Source organism: Tachyglossus aculeatus, chromosome 11 (assembly GCF_015852505.1).
Source record: "Tachyglossus aculeatus isolate mTacAcu1 chromosome 11, mTacAcu1.pri, whole genome shotgun sequence".
In the NCBI taxonomy this organism is placed as follows: domain Eukaryota; kingdom Metazoa; phylum Chordata; class Mammalia; order Monotremata; family Tachyglossidae; genus Tachyglossus; species Tachyglossus aculeatus.
In genome coordinates, this window is record NC_052076.1 from 3861661 (window position 1) to 3880835 (window position 19175).

Genomic DNA, 19175 nt, shown 5'->3' on the forward strand with positions numbered 1-19175 from the left:
TGTAAGTATGATAATGTTCCTCTCCCCCCCAAGTTAGAGTGGAAGCTCCTTGTGGGCCGGATCATGTCTTCAACTTCTAATGGACTTTCCCAAGCGCTTAGTGCAGTGCATTCCACTCCGTAAGTGCTCAATAAATATCAAGGCTACTAGGAGAGATGGGATAAAGGAGTCAGACTGGGCTTGTGCCGAACACCCCCTCTGCTCCACCTCTCCTCGGGAGAGGTGGACTTTTAGACAGTGAGCCCACTGTTGGGTAGGGACTGTCTTTATATGTTGCCAACTTGTACTTCCCAAGCGCTTAGTACAGTGCTCTGCACACAGTAAGCGCTCAATAAATACGCTTGATGATGAAGATGAGGGAGCCGAATCAGCATGGTGTAGTGGATAAAGCATAGGCGTAGGAATCAGAAGGTCATGGGTTCTAACCCCGGCTCCGCCACTGTCTCCTGTGTGGACTTGGGCAAGCCACTTAACTTCTCTGTGCCTCCGTTACCTCGTCTGTAAAATGGGGATTAAGACTATGAGCCCCATGTGGGACAGGGACTGTGTCCAACCTGATTTAATTATATCCACCCCAGTGCTTAGTACAGTACCTGGCACATAATAAGCGCTTAACAAATGTCACAATTATTATTATTATTCCCCTCAAGCAGCCATTCCTGAGTGGTTCTTCAGCTCTGCTCCAGACTCTTCCCCAGACAATCTCCCTGTCAAAACTGCCTGGGGAGGGGGTGGGGAACTTCCTGGCTGGGAAGGGAGTAAATGGGACCTTAAGCAGGTTCCGGGACAGGAAGACCCTCCCCATCGTGTCCCAGGCTGTGCTGAGTGACCTAAGACAAGTTCCCTAGCCTTTCTTGGACTAAATTGCCTCACCTAGAATATGGGGACAAGCCCCCCTCCCTGCCCCTTAAATTCTGAACCCCAGGTGGGACAAGAGCCGAGTCCGATCTGGCGACTGACATCCATTAATCAATCAATCAATCGCATTTATTGAGCGCTTACTGTGTGCAGAGCACTGTACTAAGCGCTTGGGAAGTCCAAGTTGGCAACATATAGAGGCAGTCCCTACCCAACAGTGGGCTCACAGTCTAAAAGGGGGAATTTTAGAAGGGATTTTAAAAGGGACTCCATTACCAGTCCCCGATGGCCTGTTCTGGCCCCACAGCGGTTCTGCGTAATCCAAGGGCTAGTCTGGGAATGCCTGAATAACATCATCATCAATCGTATTTATTGAGTGCTTACTGTATGCAGAGCACTGTACTAAGCGCTTGGGAAGTACAAGTTGGCAACATATAGAGACAGTCCCTACCCAACAGTGGGCTCACAGTCTAAAAGAGTGGGCTCACAGTCTAAAAGTCTAAAAGTCTAAACATCTCACCCACTTCCAGCTAGCCTGCTCTGTAGCAGTGTGGCATCGCGGATAGAGCACGGGCCTGGAAGTTAGAAAGTCCTGTGTTCTAATCCTGGCTCTGCCACTTGTCTGCTGTGTGACCTAGGGCCTCAGTTCCCTCACCTGTCAAATAGGGATTGAGATTGTGAGCTTCACCTGGGACAGGGACTATATCCAACCGATTTGCTCGCATCCATTTAGTGCTTTACAGTAGAGAGTCTGGTACACAGTGAACCTTTAACAAATACCACAATTATGATTATTGTCATTGACAGGGGCTGGGCCCACCTCAGGGGTGGAGGGAGGGGGCGGAGTTGGGGTCGTCAAATTCCTCTTTCTCATTCCCGGCCCCCCAAGCCTAAGCCACAACACCGAACCCCAGCCAAAACTCACGTCTTGCTTCACTGTGGTGTCCTTCCCCGGCTGGGCTGGGTGACCCCTCCCCATGACCTCCCCGCCGGAGTGGGCTTAGGGCCCCAGATCTTCTAGACTGTAAGTTCAGTGTGGGCAGGGAATGTGTCTGGTATATTGTTATATTGTACTCTTCCAAGCCCTTAGTACAGTGGTCTGTACGGGTAAGCCTTCAATAAATTCATTTGGCTGACATTCTCAAGCTGCCCCTTGGAAACAAAGGGGCCCCTGGACCCCTCCCCAACCCTCCCCACAGCCTGCTGAAAATACATCACAAATGAGAGGGCAGTTTAAAGCCACGGGACCCTCCCTCTAATTTTGCGGCTCGCCTCCAGCCGGTTATTTACAGGCCCCTTGGCTCCCGGGCGGGACAGACGGTGCCAGGGTGGGCTCCAGCTCTGCAGACCCTCGGGTCCGACCCCAGCTCCGGCCTCCTTGCCGGCCAGCCCCAGCCGGCACCATGTCGCTGGCCCGCACCGCCGCCGAGTCCATGCTCTCGGACGCCCTGCTGCCTGACCAGAGGGGCCCCCGGCTGAAAGGCCTGCACCTGGAGTTACCCATGGACCGGATGGTCAAGTTTGTGGCCGTCGGGGTCCCGCTCCTTCTGGTGTCCCTGACCTTTGCCCAGGAGCTCTCTGCCGGTGAGTCCCCGGTCTTCCGTGCATCATGGTTGGATGGAGGGGTAGGGGTCCCCCAAGGACATCGTTGGGCTCCTGGGGCTGGGCTGAGTCAGGGTTTTCTGGGAATCTGGGTCTCTGCTCCCTGGACTCTCTGCATCCCAGGTTCCGCTGCAATCCCGACCCACTGAGACCCTCTCCCTGCAACGCCCACCTCTCTGCATCCCCGGCCTCTCTGTACCCCCAGTTTCTCTTCCCCCCCATCCTCTCTGCCCATCCCTAGTCTAGTTTCTTTCCTGATTCTGAACCTAGCTTCCTGCCCAATTTCAAACTTTAGTTTCTCCTTCTATGAAACACAGAGAGTGGAGAAAGGACTGGGGAAGCAGCAGCCAAAGATGTGGGCGTAGGGGGTTGCGGGGTGGAAGAGATGGCAAGACCTGTCGCCCCCCACCCCTGTCCCATTTCAGGGTCTCAGATCAACTGCTTCTCGCCGGGGAATTTCAGCGTGCGGCAGGCCAGCTACGTGGACGGCGCCTGCTGGGATTCCTTGGTTCACCACGAGTGGGACGCGGCCGGAAACCACAAGACGAAATCGCTCTGGGCTCACAAGGTAATAATAATCATAATAATCATAATAATAATGGCATTTTGTTAAGTGCTTACTATGTGCCAGGCACTGTACTAAGCGCTGAGGTGGTTACAAGCAAATCCGTGTGTGTCCCATGTGGAGCTCACAGTCTCAAACCCCGTTTTACAGATGAGGTAGAGGAAGAGAAATGACTTGCCCAAGATCACATGGCAGATGAGTGGCGGAGCGGGGATTAGAACCCATGACCTTCTGACTTCCAGGCTCGTGCTCTATCTAGAGAATTAGTGTGGCCTAGTGGGTAGAGCATGGCCCTGGGAGTCGGAAGGACCTGGGTTCTAATCCTGGCTCCACAACTTGTCTTCCGTGTGACCTTGGGTAAGTCACTTCACTTCTCTGGGTCTCAGTTACCTTGTCTGTAAAATGGGGATTAAGACTGCGAGCCCCAGGTGGGATATGGTCTGTGTTTAACCTGTTTACCTTCTATCTACCCCAGCGCTTGGCATACAGTAAGCACTTATCAAATACCATAATTATTATCCACTCCGCCAGGCTATGCCACGGTGCCGGGAAGAGGTGGGAGGGAAGATTGGGTTGGGCAGATCTGGGAGGGCGTCGGTGGGTGGAGGGGGAGGGGCCCGAGTCTGGGAGCCCCCGGCCCCTGTCCCCCCACCTCCAAGTCCTGCCCGGCCCCCTCGGGTCACCCCGGCTCTGCCCGCTCTGCTCCTCCTCTCGCCAGCCGAAGGGGTCTATTCATTCATTCCATCATATTTATTGAGAGTGGGTGGAACACTGTACTGAGCGCTTGGGAGAGTACAATCTAACAATAAACGACACATTCCTCGCCCACAATGGGGCCACCCACACGACTATAAAAAGCCCATTCGGGCAGCGGGCTCCACGACTCGAGAGGGAGGGTCCGGCCTCCACCTTCCACCACCACCCCCCACCCCCAGTCCCCGCCCTCTTCAAGGCTCACCCCATTTCTAGACTGCTGTTGGGTAGGGACTGTCTCTATATGTTGCCAACTTGTACTTCCCAAGCGCTTAGTACAGTGCTCTGCACACAGTAAGCGCTCAAGAAATACGATTGAATGAATGAATGAATGAATGAATTCCCATACCCCACCCTCAGGCCCTTCCATCATCATCATCATTATCATGATTGTGGCATTTGTTAAGTGCTTACTATGTGCCAGGCACCGTACTAAGCGCCGGGGTGGAAACAAGCAAATTGGGTTGGACACCATCCCTGGCCCATGTGGGGCTCACCGTTTCTATCCCCATTCTAAAGATGAGGTAACTGAGGCCCAGAGAAGAGAGGTGACTTGCCCAAGGTCACACTGCAGACAAGTAGCGCCGTTCTGCGCTCCCAGGTCTTGCCTCTCCAAACCCTTTCATTCATTCAGTCACATTTATTGCGTGCTTACCGTGTGCAGGGCACTGTACTAAGCACTCAGGAGAGTTTAATATAACAATAAACAGACACATTCCTGCCCACAATGACCTTACAGTCTAGAGGGACAGACATTAATATAAATAAATAAAATTGCAGATATGGACATAAGTGCTGTGGGGCTGGGAGGAGGGAATGAATAAAGGGAGGAAGACAGGATGACGCCGAAGGGAGTGGGAGAAGAGGAAAGGAGGGCTTAGTCAGGGAAGGCCTCTTGGAGGAGATGGGCCTTAGATGGGCCTCAGTGGAAAGAGCATGGGCTTTGGAGTCAGAGGTCATGGGTTCAAATCCCGACTTTGCCAATTGTCAGCTGTGTGACTTTGGGCAAGTCATTTAACTTCTCTGGGCCTCAGTTACCTCATCTGTAAAATGGGGACGAAGACTGTGAGCCCCCCGGGGGACAACCTGATCACCTTGGAACCTCCCCAGCGCTTAGAACAGTGCTTTGCACATAATAAGCGCTTAATAAATGCCATTATTATTATTAATGAGGGGGGGAGGCATTGTCTATCAGATAGGAGGAGGGGCCAGGCCAGAGGAAGGACATGGGCCGGGGTGGGTGCTGAAAGAGGTGAGATCAGGGTACAGTGAGAAGGTTAGCATTAGAAGGTTTAGAGGATCCACTCTCTTCTATGCCCTGCTTCGTCCAATGTCCCGTCTCCTAGGCCCCCTCCCCATATTCCTCTATGCCCAACGCCAGGCCCAGACCCCCCCACCCTACCTCTCCGCCCTCCTCCAGGCTCTCCCATACTCTCTCCTGGCCCTGGCCCTGGTGATGTACCTGCCCGGCCTGCTCTGGAGATTCGCGGCCGCCCCGGCCCTCAGCTCCGACCTCCTGTTCATCATCAGCGAGCTGGACAAGTCCTACAACCGCTCCATCCGGCTGGTACAGCACTTGGTCAAGATCCGCCAGAAGAGCCCCGACCCCTACGCCTTCTGGGATGAGCTGGACAGGTGAGCGCTCGCCCTCAGCCACGTCCAGGACAAAGGAAAACGGGGTGGGGGGCTGGATCCTGAATCACAATTGTCCCGGCATCTTTCGTCTCCATTACTCGGTCCACCTTATTAATAATAATAATAATAACAATAATGGTTCTTGTTCGTCTCCATTACTCGGTCCACCTTATTAATAATAATAATAACAATAATGGTTCTTGTTAAGCGCTTACTATGTGCCAGGCACTGTTCTAAGTGCTGGGGCGGATTCAAGCAAATCGGGTTGGACACGGTCCCTGTCCCACAGTCTCAATTCCCATTTTGCAGTTGAGGTAACTGAGGCCCGGAGAAGTGAAGCGACTTGCTCAAGGCCACACAGCAGACAAGTGGTGAAGCCGGGATTAGGATCCATGACCTTCTGATTCCCACCCCCAGGCTCTCTCCACTATTTTATGCTGCTTCTCTAGCCCCCGTGGGGATAGACTGTGAGCCCGCTGTTGGGTAGGGACCGTCTCTATATGTTGCCAACTTGTACTTCCCAAGCGCTTAGTACAGTGCTCTGCACACAGTAAGCGCTCAATAAATACAATTGAATGAATGAATGAATGACCACTGGCCTGGAAAGACTGGCTCATTGCCTTAATAATAATAATAATAATGATGATGGCATTTAAGTGCTTACTATGTGCAAAGCACTGTTCTAAGCGCTGAGGAGGATACAAGGTGACAGGTTGCCCCACGTGGAGCTCACAGTCTTAATCCCCATTTTACAGATGAGGTAACTGAGGCCCAGAGAAGTGAAGTGACTTCCCCAAAGTCACCCAGCTGACAACTGGCGGAGCTGGGATTTGAACCCAGGACCTCTGACTCCCAAGCCCTGGCTCATTCCACTGAGCCACACTGCTTCTCCTGACGTGGGCAGGGGACTCCAAGCAGGCCTATCTTGTACCATTCATTCATTCAGTCATATTTATTGAGCGCTTACTGTGTGCAGAGCACTGCACTAAGCGCTTGGGAAGTCCAAGTTGGCAACATATAGAGACGGTCCCTACCCAACAGCGGGCTCACAGTCTAGAAGGGGGAGACAGACAACAAAACAAAACATATTAACAAAATAAAATAAAAATGTGGAGAGGGAGCTGGGACACCCCCCATGTCCTTTCAGACCTGGTGAGACGGGAGAATCTGAAGACAGGTGCTCAGATGGAAGTATCTGTTGAGGTTGGGGGAAGCACCATGACCTAATATAGAGCCCGGGCCTGGGATTCAAAAGGACCTGGGTTCTAATCCTGACTCTGCCACTAGTCTGCTGTGTGACTTCGGGCAGGTCGCTTCTCTTCTCAGTTACCTCATCTCTAAAATGGGGACTAATACTGTGAGCCCCGTGTGGAAAAGGGACCGCGTCCATCCATGAATGAATACTGTATCTACTCCAGGGCTTAGAACAGAGCTCAGCACATAGGGCTTAGAACAGAGCTTGGAACGTAATAATAATAATAATAATAATAATAATAATAATAATAATAATAATAATAATAATAATAATAATAATGTCATTTATTAAGCCCGTGGCTCAGTGGAAAGAGCACGGACTTTGGAGTCAGAGGTCATCAGTTCAAATCCCAGCTCCGCCACTTTTCAGCTGTGTGACTTTGGGCAAGTCACTTAACTTCTCTGTGCCTCAGTTACCTCATCTGTAAAATGGGGATTAAGACTGTGAACCCCACGTGGTACAACCTAATCACCTTGTAAACTCCCCAGCGCTTAGAACAGTGCTTTGCACATAGTAAGAGCTTAAAAAATGTCGTTATTATTATTAAGCACTTACTATGTGCAAAGCACTGTTCTAAGCACTGGGGAGGATACAAGGTGACAGGTTGTCCCACGTGGGGCTCACAGTCTTAATCCCCACTTTACAGATGAGGTAACTGAGGCCCAGAGACGTGAAGTGACTTGCCCACAGTCACACAGCCGACAATTGGCGGAGCAGGGATTTGAACCCCTGACCTCTGACTCCAAAGCTCGGGTAGCATGGCTCAGTGGAAAGAGCCTGGGCTTTGGAGTCAGAGGTGATGGGTTCAAATCCCAGCTCTGCCACTTGTCAGCTGTGTGACTTTGGGCAAGTCACTTAACTTCTCTGTGCCTCAGTTCCCTCATCTGTAAAATGGGGATTTAGACCGTGAGCCCCACGTGGGACAATCTGATCACCTTGTAACCTCTCCAGCGTTTAGAACAGGGCTTTGCACATAGTAAGCGCTTAATAAACGCCATCATTATTATTATTACTATTATTAAGCACTTACTATGTGCAAAGCACTGTTCTAAGCACTGGGGAGGATACAAGGTGACAGGTTGTCCCATGTGGGGCTCACAGTCTTAATCCCCACTTTACAGATGAGGTAACTGAGGCCCAGAGAAGTGAAGTGACTTGCCCACAGTCACACAGCTGACAATTGGCAGAGCAGGGATTTGAACCCCTGACCTCTGACTCCAAAGCCCGGGTAGCATGGCTCAGTGGAAAGAGCCCGGGCTTTGGAGTCAGAGGTCGTGGGTTCAAATCCCAGCTCTGCCACTTGTCAGCTGGGTGACTTTGTGCAAGTCACTTAACTTCTCTGTGCCTCACTTCCCTCATCTGTAAAATGGGGATTTAGACTGTGAGTCCCACGTGGGACAACCTGATCACCTTGTAACCTCTCCAGCGCTTAGAACAGGGCTTTGCACATAGGAAGCGCTTAATAAATGCCATTATTATTATTATTTCCACTGAACCACACTGCTTCTCCAAGCAAGCGCTTAACAAATAGCATTATTATTCTTAATTATTACCGACTGATTGACCGACTGACCAAGACCAGGGAGTGAATCTCGCCCTCCCTAACGCCCCCAGTTTCCCCCACCGCCCAAGAGGAGCAGTGGGTTCCCGGGGAGCGGTCAGTGGGCGGCTCTGAGGGTCCGCTCTCCCCGCAGGGCTCGCGGAGAGCGGTATTTTGAGTATCCCCTCCTGGAAAGGTATCTGGCCTGCAAGCAGCGCTCCCACTCTCTGGTGGCCGCTCACCTGCTCCGAAACTCCCTGCTGCTGCTGTTCGGCGCCGCGGCCTGCCTCTACCTGGCTTCCTTCCACCTGGACATCTTCTTCCAGGAGGAGTTCGGCTGCTCCGTCAAGGAGGGGCTGCTGAGGGGCGAGGCCCACGTCCCCCGCTTCCATCCCCTGCCGCCTGACCGCCCAGTCCGTCTTCCAGGCGGTCAGCGTGTCCTTGGCGGTGGCGTACGCCCTTCTGGCCCCCGTGATCGGGTACAACCTGGCGCGGCTGTGCCGGTGGGACCAGCGTCTCCTGGCCATCTACGAGATGCTCCCGGCCTTCGACCTCCTCAGCAGGAAGATGCTGGGCTGCCCCGTCAACGACCTCAACCTGATCCTCCTCTTCCTCCACGCCAACATCTCCGAGCTCGTCTCCTTCGGCCGGCTGAGCGCCCTCAGCGTCCTCAAGGACGTGGCCCCCCAGAAGCAGCACATCGACACCGTGGTGGACTTCATGACGCTGCTGGCCGGCCTGGAGCCCTGGAAACCCCGGCGCGCCGCGCTCGGGGAAGCCGGGGGGCACGTGGTGGAGATGGGGGGCTCAGGTGAGAGCCCGCCGGGCCCCGAGACCCCTTTCCTGGGCCTGTTGCAGATCCAGATCTCGGGGTCAAAGGGCCGGAGGGGGACGATAATAATAACGACTGTGGTATTCGTTAAGCGCTTACTATGTGCCAAGCACTCTTCTAAGCGCTGGTTTAGCTAATCAGTTTGGACACAGTCCCTGTCCCACATAGGGCCTCAGTCTAGATAGGCGGGAGTGGGATTTAATCCCCATTTTACAGATGAGGTAACTGAGGCACTGAGAGGTTAAGTGACTGGCCCGAGGTCCACACAACAGACGAGCGGCAGAGCCGGGATTAGAATCCAGATCCCCTGACTCCCGGCTCAGTGTCTTTCCACTAGGCCACGCTGCTTCTCTCAGGGCTTGGGCTGGACTAATAATAACTGCGGTATTTGTAAAGCACTTACTCTGTGCCAAGCACCGTGCTGAGAGCAGGAATTATTATCGTAATTCATAACGATTGTAATGATTATATAAATCATAATCAAATTGTTATCATTTTCAAGTCATAATCAAATTGTTGCCAATTTGTACTTCCCAAGCGCTTAGTACAGTGCTCTGCACACAGTAAGCGCTCAATAAATACGATTGATGATGATGATGATGATAATGATTATATAAATCATAATTCCAAGATGATCTGGTCAGACACCGTCCTTGTCCCACATGGGGTTTACACTCTAAGTAGGAGGGAGGACAGGTATTGCACCCCCATTTTACAGATGAGAGAAATGAGGCCCGGGGAAGTTCAGCGACTTGTCCAAGGTAACGCAGCAGGTAAATGTTAGAGCCGGGATTAGAACCCAGGCCCGTGATCTTTCCACTGGGCCATGCTACTTCTTTATAGGACTAAGATGACCTTAGAGGGGGGTCTGGAGAGAATGAGGGTGGGTCGGTGAGTTATTAGAGGAGATGCATCATCGGTGTGGTATTTACTGAGTGCCTTAATAATAATAATAATAATGATGGCATTTATTAAGCGCTTACTATGTGCAAAGCACTGTTCTAAGCTCTGGGGAGGTTACAAGGTGATTAGGTTGTCCCACGGGGGGCTCATAGTCTTCATCCCCATTTTGCAGATGAGGTAACTGAGGCCCAGACAAGTCAAGTGACTTGCCCAAAGTCACACAGCTGACAATTGGCGGAGGCGGGATTTGAACCCATGACCTCTGACTCCAAAGCCCGGGCTCTTTCCACTGAGCTACACTCTTCTGAGTGTTGGGAACTTTATTTAATACCTGGGGATGGTCAACAGAATCGATAGCTATAATAACGATGTTCTCTATTGCGTGCTTTTTATGTGCCAAGCGCTGTGCTAAACAGTGAAGTATTTGCAAGATAATCAGTCAGATTAGATAGAGTCTCTGTCCCACTTGGGGCTCCCAGTCTATGAGGGAGGGAAGACAGGTATTTTATCCCTGTTTTACAGATGAAGAAACTGAGGTCCAGAGAAGTTGAGACTCCAGGTCACCCACAGCAGGCAAGTGGTGCGCCCAGGACCAGAATCTGGGTATCTTCACTCCCAGTCCCATGAAATTTCCACTAGGCCATGTCACGGTGGTATTTATTGAGCACTTCACTATGAGCAGAGCACTGTACTGAGCGCCTGGGAGAGTATGTTCGGCACGATCCTTGCCTCTGGGGAGTTTACAATCTATTAGGGGAAAAACACTGCAATAACTCAGCCCCCTCCTTCCTCTCCCCTTCGTCCCCCTCTCCATCCCCCCCATCTTACCTCCTTCCCTTCCCCACAGCACCTGTATATATGTATATATGTTTGTACATATTTATTACTCTATTTATTTATTATTTATTTTACTTGTACATATCTATTCTATTTATTTTATTTTGTTAGTATGTTTGGTTTTGTTCTCTGTCTCCCCCCTTTTAGACTGTGAGCCCACTGTTGGGTAGGGACTGTCTCTATATGTTGCCAATTTGTACTTCCCAAGCGCTTAGTACAGTGCTCTGCACATAGTAAGCGCTCAATAAATACGATTGATGATGATGATGTATAGGAGGGAGACAAAGGGTATAAATATGAGTAGCGCTTAAAGTGAACACATAATCGGTGGTGTTTGCTGAGCACCAACCAAGTGCCTAGCACTGTACTAAGTGCTTGGGGGAATTTGGTAGAAACCAAATCCACAGTCGTTGCCCTCAAGTGACTAGAGCATGGGCTTTGGAGTCAGGGGTCATGGGTTCGAATCCTGGCTCCGCCACATGTCTGCTGTGTGACTTTGGGCAAGTCACTTCACTTCTCTGAGCCTCAGTTACCTCATCTTTTAAATGGGGATTGACTGTGAGCCCCACGAGGGACAACCTGGTCACCTTGTATCCCCCCCCAGCGCTTAGAACAGTGCTTGGCACATAGTAAGCTCTTAACAAATGCCATTATTATTATTATTATTATTATTATTACTATTATTATTATTATTATTCAGCTATCAGACATCTACCCTGCCAGGAAATGTGGAAGGATGATAATAATGATGGTGGTATTTGTTAAGCACTTATTAACGGAAGCAGCGTGGCTCAGTAGAAAGAGCCCGGGCTTTGGAGTCAGATGTCAGGAGTTCAAATCCCGGCTCCGCCAACTGTCAGCTGTGTGACTTTGGGCAAGTCACTTCACTTCTCTGGGCCTCAGTTACCTCCTCTGCAAAATGGGGATTAAGACTGTGAGCCCCCCGTGGGACAACCTGATCACCTTGTACCCTCCCCAGCACTTAGAACAATGCTTTGTACATAGTAAGCACTTAATAAATGCCATTATTATTATTATTATTATTATATGTCAAGCACTGTTCTAAGTGCCAAGGTAGATAAAGGTCAGACATCTTCCTTGTCCCACATGGGGCTCACATTCTCAATTCCCATTTTACAGACGAGGTAATTGAGACCCAGAGAAGTGAAGTGACTTGTCCAAGGTCACACAGCAGAAAAGTTTTGGAGGAGGGATTAGAACCCAGGTCCTTCTGAATCCCAGGCCCAAGCTCTAGCTGCTAGGCCATACTGTTTTGTTAATAGGTTTTGTTTTGTTCTCTGTCTCCCTCTTCAAGACTGTGAGCCCACTGTGGGGCAGGGACCGTCTCTAGATGTTGCCAACTTGGACTTCCCTAGCGCTTAGTACAGTGCTCGGCACACAGTAAGCGCTCAATAAATACGATTGAATGAATGAATGCTTCCCTAGGCCCAGTCCTGGCTGTCTGAAGGGTTCAAGGGGCCACAGTTTCCCTTCCCAGGCTCGGGAGCCGAGTGCCACAGTTAGTGGCCCAGTCCCAGTTAGTATCCGTGTGCTGCTGGGTGGACACCTCAAGTTCCAGAAGCCTCTGACTCTGAACATATATACATATATATATATATATATATGTATATATGTTTGTACATATTTATTACTCTATTTATTTATTTATTTATTTTATTTGTACATATCTATTCTATTTATTTTATTTTGTTAGTATGTTTGGTTTTGTTCTCTGTCTCCCCCTTTTAGACTGTGAGCCCACTGTTGGGTAGGGACTGTCTCTATATGTTGCCAATTTGTACTTCCCAAGCGCTTAGTACAGTGCTCTGCACATAGTAAGCGCTCAGTAAATACGATTGATTGATTGATTGATTGATTGATTGCACGTGTTCTCTCTCTTTGTGCCTTTCTATCTCTCTCTGTCTCTCCCCCACCCAGATGGAGGCCTGTAGCCCCAGCCTACTGAGTCCTCCGAGGCTCCCCGCGTTCCCCACCTTCGTGCCCACGGCCACGATGAGAGCTCTCTGCCAAGGACCGGGATACGGATCGGGACCTAATCGGAAACTCCACAAAATCTGAAGCGGGACCGACCCCGCATCTCGTCTAAACCCGCATCAAGATAAACCGGGATCGGGACTCAGCCACCAGGCGCTGCCCGCTCCCCCGTTCTCCAGCTCTCCCTCCTTCCCCCCACACGACCTTCACAGAATTTCATTCATTCATTCAGTCGTATTTATTGAGCACTTACTGTGTGCCGAGCACTGGACTAAGCGCTTGGGAAATCCAAGTTGGCAACATCGAGAGACGGTCCCTACCCAACAGTGGGCTCGCAGTCTAGAAGGGGGAGACAGAAACAGGAGAAGCAGCATGGCTCAGTGAAAAGAGCCCGGGCTTTGGAGTCAGAGGTCATGGGTTCAAATCCCAGCTCCGCCACTTGTCAGCTGTGTGACTTTGGGCAACTCACTTCACTTCTCTGGGCCTCAGTGACCTCATCTGTAAAATGGGGATTAAGACTGTGAGCCCCACGAGGGACAACCTGATCACCTTGTAACCTCCCCAGTGCTTAGAACAGTGCGTTGCACATAATAAGCTCTTAATAAACGCTATTCAAAAAAAAAACAAAAAAATTAAAAAATAAAATAGAATATGTACAAGTAAAATAAGTAAATAGAGTAATAAATCCACACAAACATATATACATATATACAGGTGCTGTGGGGAAGGGAAGGAGGTAAGGCGTGGGGAATGGAGGGGGCTCAGTCTGGGATGGGTTTCAGCTGATTGTTGTTTGAAATCTGATTTTCCAGCAAAGTCAAGGGCCTGTTCTCGGAAGGAAGGGAGGGAGGGTGAGAGGGTACGGCCTGTTGATTCTTCTCTCTGAGGAAGCTGGAGAGGAAGTATTCCTTCTGAGGTTGGAACAAGTAGACCACCAGCTGAGAACTTGCGCCGCAACCTTGCTTCCCCAAGATAGGCCGGCACATAATTAATAATAATAATCATAATTGTGGTAATTGTTGAGTGCTTATTATGTGCGGGGAAGCAGCGTGGCTCAGTGGAAAGAGCCCGGGCTTTGGAGTCAGAGGTCAGGGGTTCAAATCCCGGCTCCGCCAATTGTCAGCTGTGCGACTTTGGGCAAGTCATTTCACTTCTCTGGGCCTCAGTTCCCTCATCTGGAAAATGGGGATTAAAACCGCGAGCCCCACGTGGGACAACCTGATCACATTGTAAGCTCCCCAGCGCTTAGAACAGTGCTTTGCACATAGTAAGTGCTTAATAAATGCCATTATAAAACAAATACCAGGACTCGAACCCATTGCCTCTGACTCCAAAGCATGTGCTCTTTCCACTGAGCCACGTCATGGGTTCAAATCCCAGAGGTCAAGGTGGAGGACAATTCATCATCCACCAGTGCCCTGACTAGGAGAAAGATGAGTTCAGAGGTCAGGCTGAGAGAAGAAAACCCTCTGAAGCTGGTCAGCCCATCACTTGCAAGTGCCCCAGTTGTGAGGAGGACAGGGTCAGAGGTCAGGCTTGGAGAAGACACTGTGGAGCCGGCTAATCCGCCGCCCTCCAGCCCCCTGGCTGTAGGTAAGCCCGGAGAAAACCCAACGCTCACTACATTCCCCCACCCCTCCATCCCTTTGGGCTGGACCAGGTGGAAGACCCCCGGCCTGCCCTCGAGCACAGGATGGAGAGGCAGAGGGTATTGGAGAGGGGCCGCCTCCTGGGATGGTGAAACAGTGGGATAGCCCCCCAACCCCGAGCACTGCCTGACACCCTCAAAACCATAATCCTGGGGGTACAGGAGTGATGAGGGTACTTTTAGGCCACCCTCTGACCCCGCTCTCTGTCCTCTCTCCGTAGAGATGACGCAGATGAACCTGCATCATATGACCTTCCAGTTGGGCTGGGCTCCGAGCGGCCACTCTTATCTCCGGGCTTCCAGCTGGTGACCGTCAAAGCCACGTCCAGTGAGTACAGCCTGGTCAAGGACACTTTCCTGCCCACGATGGCAGATTTCACCATCCTCAGCGCTCAGAGGAACCAGAACCGATCCCTCTGGAGCGCTTTCCAGAAGTCAGTGACCCCGGCCGGGCGGAAAACCTGCGGAAAATCCCCTCGGTCGTCGGTAGTGCGAGTGGGTAATCGATCGGTCAATCAGTCCATCATATTTACTGAACACTTGCTGTGTGCAGAGCACTGTACTAAGTGCTTGGGGGAGTACAACGCAACACTATAACTGACACAAGGGTAGCAGTGGATTGCATCCTCCTGCCAGCTATCCTCTGACCACCCTCCTGCCCTCCTCCTGTTTTGGGGCAGGAGAGGGGGCCAGCCACTCTGGGTCCCCCTGCTTTTTTCAGTCTAGCCCTCAGCAACAGAGACGACCACCCCCAACCTCCACTCCCACAATCCAGAGTTCTTAAGATTTCAGTTCGGTTCCAGCTGGCCCCGGATCAGGCCTTCCCACTTACCCTTCCCACCTCTTGAGCCCACATGGTCTCTTCTGGCCGGGACGGGTCCATGGGGGAGCCCAAATGGAGAGCTAGGAGCGGAGAGGAGAAGGGCATCTAGGAATAAAGACAGGCCTCTGTCTCATCAGGAAGAACAGATGAAGTCGGCGAACAACGGGAAGGACGTGGAGGAAAAGCTTTTATTTCACAAGGCCGAGCCGAGCCAAGTGAACCACATCTGCCAGGGGAATTTTGACTGGACAGTCAGCTGGCCACCCACGCTCAGATGTGTCAGAGGTTTGTGGGGACGGGGTAGGGGATTGAGGGTGCGTGACTGTATGGCTCTGTGTGTGGGTGTGTATGTTTATGTGTGTGTCCCCACGGAGGGTGAGTGGTGTATCTGTTGAGCTTGAGTCACCTTTTCCCAACCTGAATACACCCAAAAGGCAAACAATCAATGATTGGTATTTATTGAGCACTCACGGTGTGCCGAGCACTGGACTACAGTGCTAAAGAGTTGTTAGACACAATTCTTAGCTATAAGGAACTTACAATCAACTACCGACCCTTTCCTGGGTGATTCTCTGTCTTCAGAGCCGGTTTCCAGCCTTCCTCCCAGCTCTCGCCAGGACCAACGCCCAGGGGTGCGGCCAGTCAGGGCCAGAATAAACCGAGAATCAGTCAATCGATTGTACTTATTGAGCACTTAATGTGTGCAGAACACTGTCCTAAGCGCTTGAGAGAGTATGATGTAACAATAGAATAGACACTTCCCTGCCCACATCGAGCTTACAGTCTAGAGGGGGGGACATTAATAGACATAAATAAATCATGGATATGCACACAAGAGCTTTGAACCTGAGCGAATGGGGGTTGAAGAGGAAGTCAGGACGACATAGAAGGGAGTTGGAGAAAAGGAAATAAGGGCTTGGTCAGGGAAGAACTCTTGGAAAAGAAGTGCCTTCAAAAGAGTAATTGTCTGTTGGCTATGAAGAGGGAGGGCATTCCAGGCCTGATCCAGTATGTGGGCAAGAGGTCGGCAGTGAGATAGACGAGATGGAGATACAGTGAGTAGTTTGGGATCAGAGGAGCCAAGTCTGTGAGCTGGGTTGGAGTAGGAGAGCAGCGAGGTGAAGTAAGAGGGGACAAAGTGACTGAGTGCCTTAAAGCCGACTGTAAGGAGTTTCTGTATGAAGCAGCGTGACTCAGTGAAAAGAGCCCGGGCTTGGGAGCCAGAGGTCATGGGTTCTAATCCCAGCCCTGCCACTTATCAGCTGTGTGACTTTGGGCAAGTCACTTCACTTCTCTGGGCCTCAGTTACCTCATCTGGAAAATGGGGATTAAGACTGTGAGCCTCAGGTGGGACAACCTGATTACCTTGTATCCCTCCCCCAGCGCTTAGAACGGTGCTTGGCACATAGTAAGCGCTTAACAAATGCCATCATTATTATGCGGAGATGGGATGGGTAACCACTGGAGGTTCTTGAGATGTGGGGAAACATGGACTGAATTTTTTTGAAGAAAAACGATCCAGGTTGCAGACTTCAGTATGGACTGGAAGGCCTGTGGGGGTCTTCTGGGGCAGGGGGGACGGCTCTTTGCCTCCATGAAGACTTCCCTCTCGGGACAGCCCCTGGCCCTCAGGTTCAGTGGTGGGCAGGGGTCCCAGACTGGGTTTGGGCATGTGTGTTTACAGCCTAGCTTGGACCCGTGTTCCCAGGAATAGCAGGCTGCACACATGGAAAGATCCCAGGTGAGGGCTGTCATGTTCCCCAACACACGGACACAGAGAGACCCACAAACATACATATATGGCAGGCACACACATATACGCCTGCCTTATGTCAATTCAGCCCACATCCATGGCCTCGGTGCCCGCAGTCCAGACAGGAACAGCTCTTCCACTAGGGCCCATGGAAGATGTCAAACTGTCTAGACGTCGTCGCTTTCCGCCTCGCGGCCATCCTATCCAAACCCCTCTGCTCTTCGACCCGAGGCGGTCATCCTGCCTGAGCCTCTTCCCTCTTCCCTCCCCAAGCTGCCTCTTCAGTCTGCATGCCACCAATTCGCACCAGTCCTGTGGATCAGGCCCCAAGGCCAAGGTCATGTTTCTGGCCCGTGTTCTGGTTGGGAATTTCACCCAGGGGCAGCCACCGCTAGCCTGCTTGCTCCCATTGTCCGGAGACCCCAGCCGCGCCTATGACAGCTGCATGGACAGCCTGGCGACTCCGTCCCTCATCGCTGTCTTTGAGAAACACCAGGTTTACCCGGAGTTCGTCATCAAGTACACTGAAGCCAAGAAGTGTGTCATCCTGTGAGTCCGGCATCCCACCTCATGCCCTCCATCTCCCCTTCTCTCTCCGTCCTGGTCCCGCCAGCATGGCCGAGGAAGATGGGGAACCCGACCGATTCCTCCCGGCCTGCTGATGATCAGGGCTCAACTTCGGGCTGGTGGCCGAGGTGGGGATGGTACTTGTGTATGACCCCTCCACCTGGGAGACTTTGTTTTTACCCTTGGATAACCCTCAGATGTGAGGTTGATAGTTGTGCCGTGTGGTAAGCGCCTACCAGATTCCAAGTACTGTGCTAAGCACTAGGGTAGAAGCAGGATAATCTGTCCAGACAAAGTCTCTGTCCCTCAAGGGAGGAAGAGAGAGAGCAGGAATGTTATCCCCATTTTACAGATCAGGAAACTGAGGCCCAGAGAGGTTTTGTGACTTGCCCACGGTCACACAGCAGGCCGGGGGCAGAGCTGGAACTAGAACCTGGGTCCCTCTACTCCCAGCCTGGCATTCCTTCCCTTAAGCCACGTTGACTACAATTGATGGTGTTTGCAGATGTCATGGGAAGGGCTTGCCTCGCTGCTCCTGGAAATCTACTGTTAAGGTGATCTGGGAGACCTTTGGGCTGGGCGGGGGTGATCGCGATGCCAAGCAACCTGTCAAATAATCAGATTAAGATAGTTTCTCGGCAGACCGTCTTTTTCCAGAGATTTTGCTAAGCTCTCGTCTGCCTAGATACCTTTAACTTAACTGTGGATCGTTTATCAGCGGTTGTCCTACCAGCAATTCCCTGGGAGATAACAAGTGCTGGCGCTGGACTGGATGCTTTCTGTCAGCTGGGTCCTGGACTGGGCACCTGCTATGGGCAGGGCTCTGGACTGGACACCGACTGTGGGCAGGGCACTGAAATGGGAGCCAGGGTTTCCAGTGACTGGAAATAATTTTTACCTCCAGTAAAACCAAAATTGCCTGGCTCTCAGACATTTTTATTCACTGTACTAAGCACTTGGGCGAGTACAATATAGCAATAAACAGACACATTCCCTACCTTCAACAGGCTTACAGTCTAGAGGGAAAAACAGATGTTAACGTAAAGCGGTGGAGAGCTGGGGAAAGGCTAGGGAGGAGGCAACAGCTGTTCACTTGGGAACGGCCAGCCGGACTCACGACAGCCTCTGTTTGCACAAACCAGTCACAGAAATTGCCAACCCCAGACCCAGCTGGACCCAACCGGACTTGATGACGCCCCGGACCAAGCCTGAACGGAGGGCTTAGCTTGGGAATATTGATAGGAGCAGTCTTCCCCTGGCACTTAGCACTCAATCAGACCCCCCTGCAAGAAATTCCTGCTCCCCTTCAGAATCGTTGGCGAACAGCCAGTAGCTACCGTCCCTCTCCACTCAAATCAAACATTTCGCATTTTTAAAATTCACCAAAAAAGTACTAGATAAAAAGTATTGTGTCAGTTTAGTTAGCAAAGAGTCCACGGGGCATCAATTCAAACAGTGGTATTTACTGAGTGCTTACTGTGGTCAGAGCACTGTATTAAATAAACACTTAGGAGAAGACAATAAGGAGCTTAGAGACTAGTGGGGGATACGTATCTTGGTTAAGAAAGAGAACAGATGATGGAGATCTCCTTTGGGCCGAGCATCGGAC

The 19175-nt window shown here is 51.3% G+C and overlaps 1 protein-coding gene across 1 annotated transcript; it reads left to right on the plus strand.

Annotated features, from left to right (window-relative positions):
• The first annotated feature begins 2261 nt into the window (after positions 1-2261).
• PANX3 (pannexin 3) lies at positions 2262-18778 on the plus strand. Its single transcript, XM_038753541.1, is given in 11 exon segments — positions 2262-2442; positions 2886-3028; positions 5199-5413; positions 8363-8597; positions 8599-9080; positions 14645-14918; positions 15384-15497; positions 15829-15887; positions 17273-17548; positions 17764-17790; positions 18709-18778. Coding segments are annotated over 11 exon segments (2076 nt in total).
• The last annotated feature ends 397 nt before the right edge of the window (positions 18779-19175 follow it).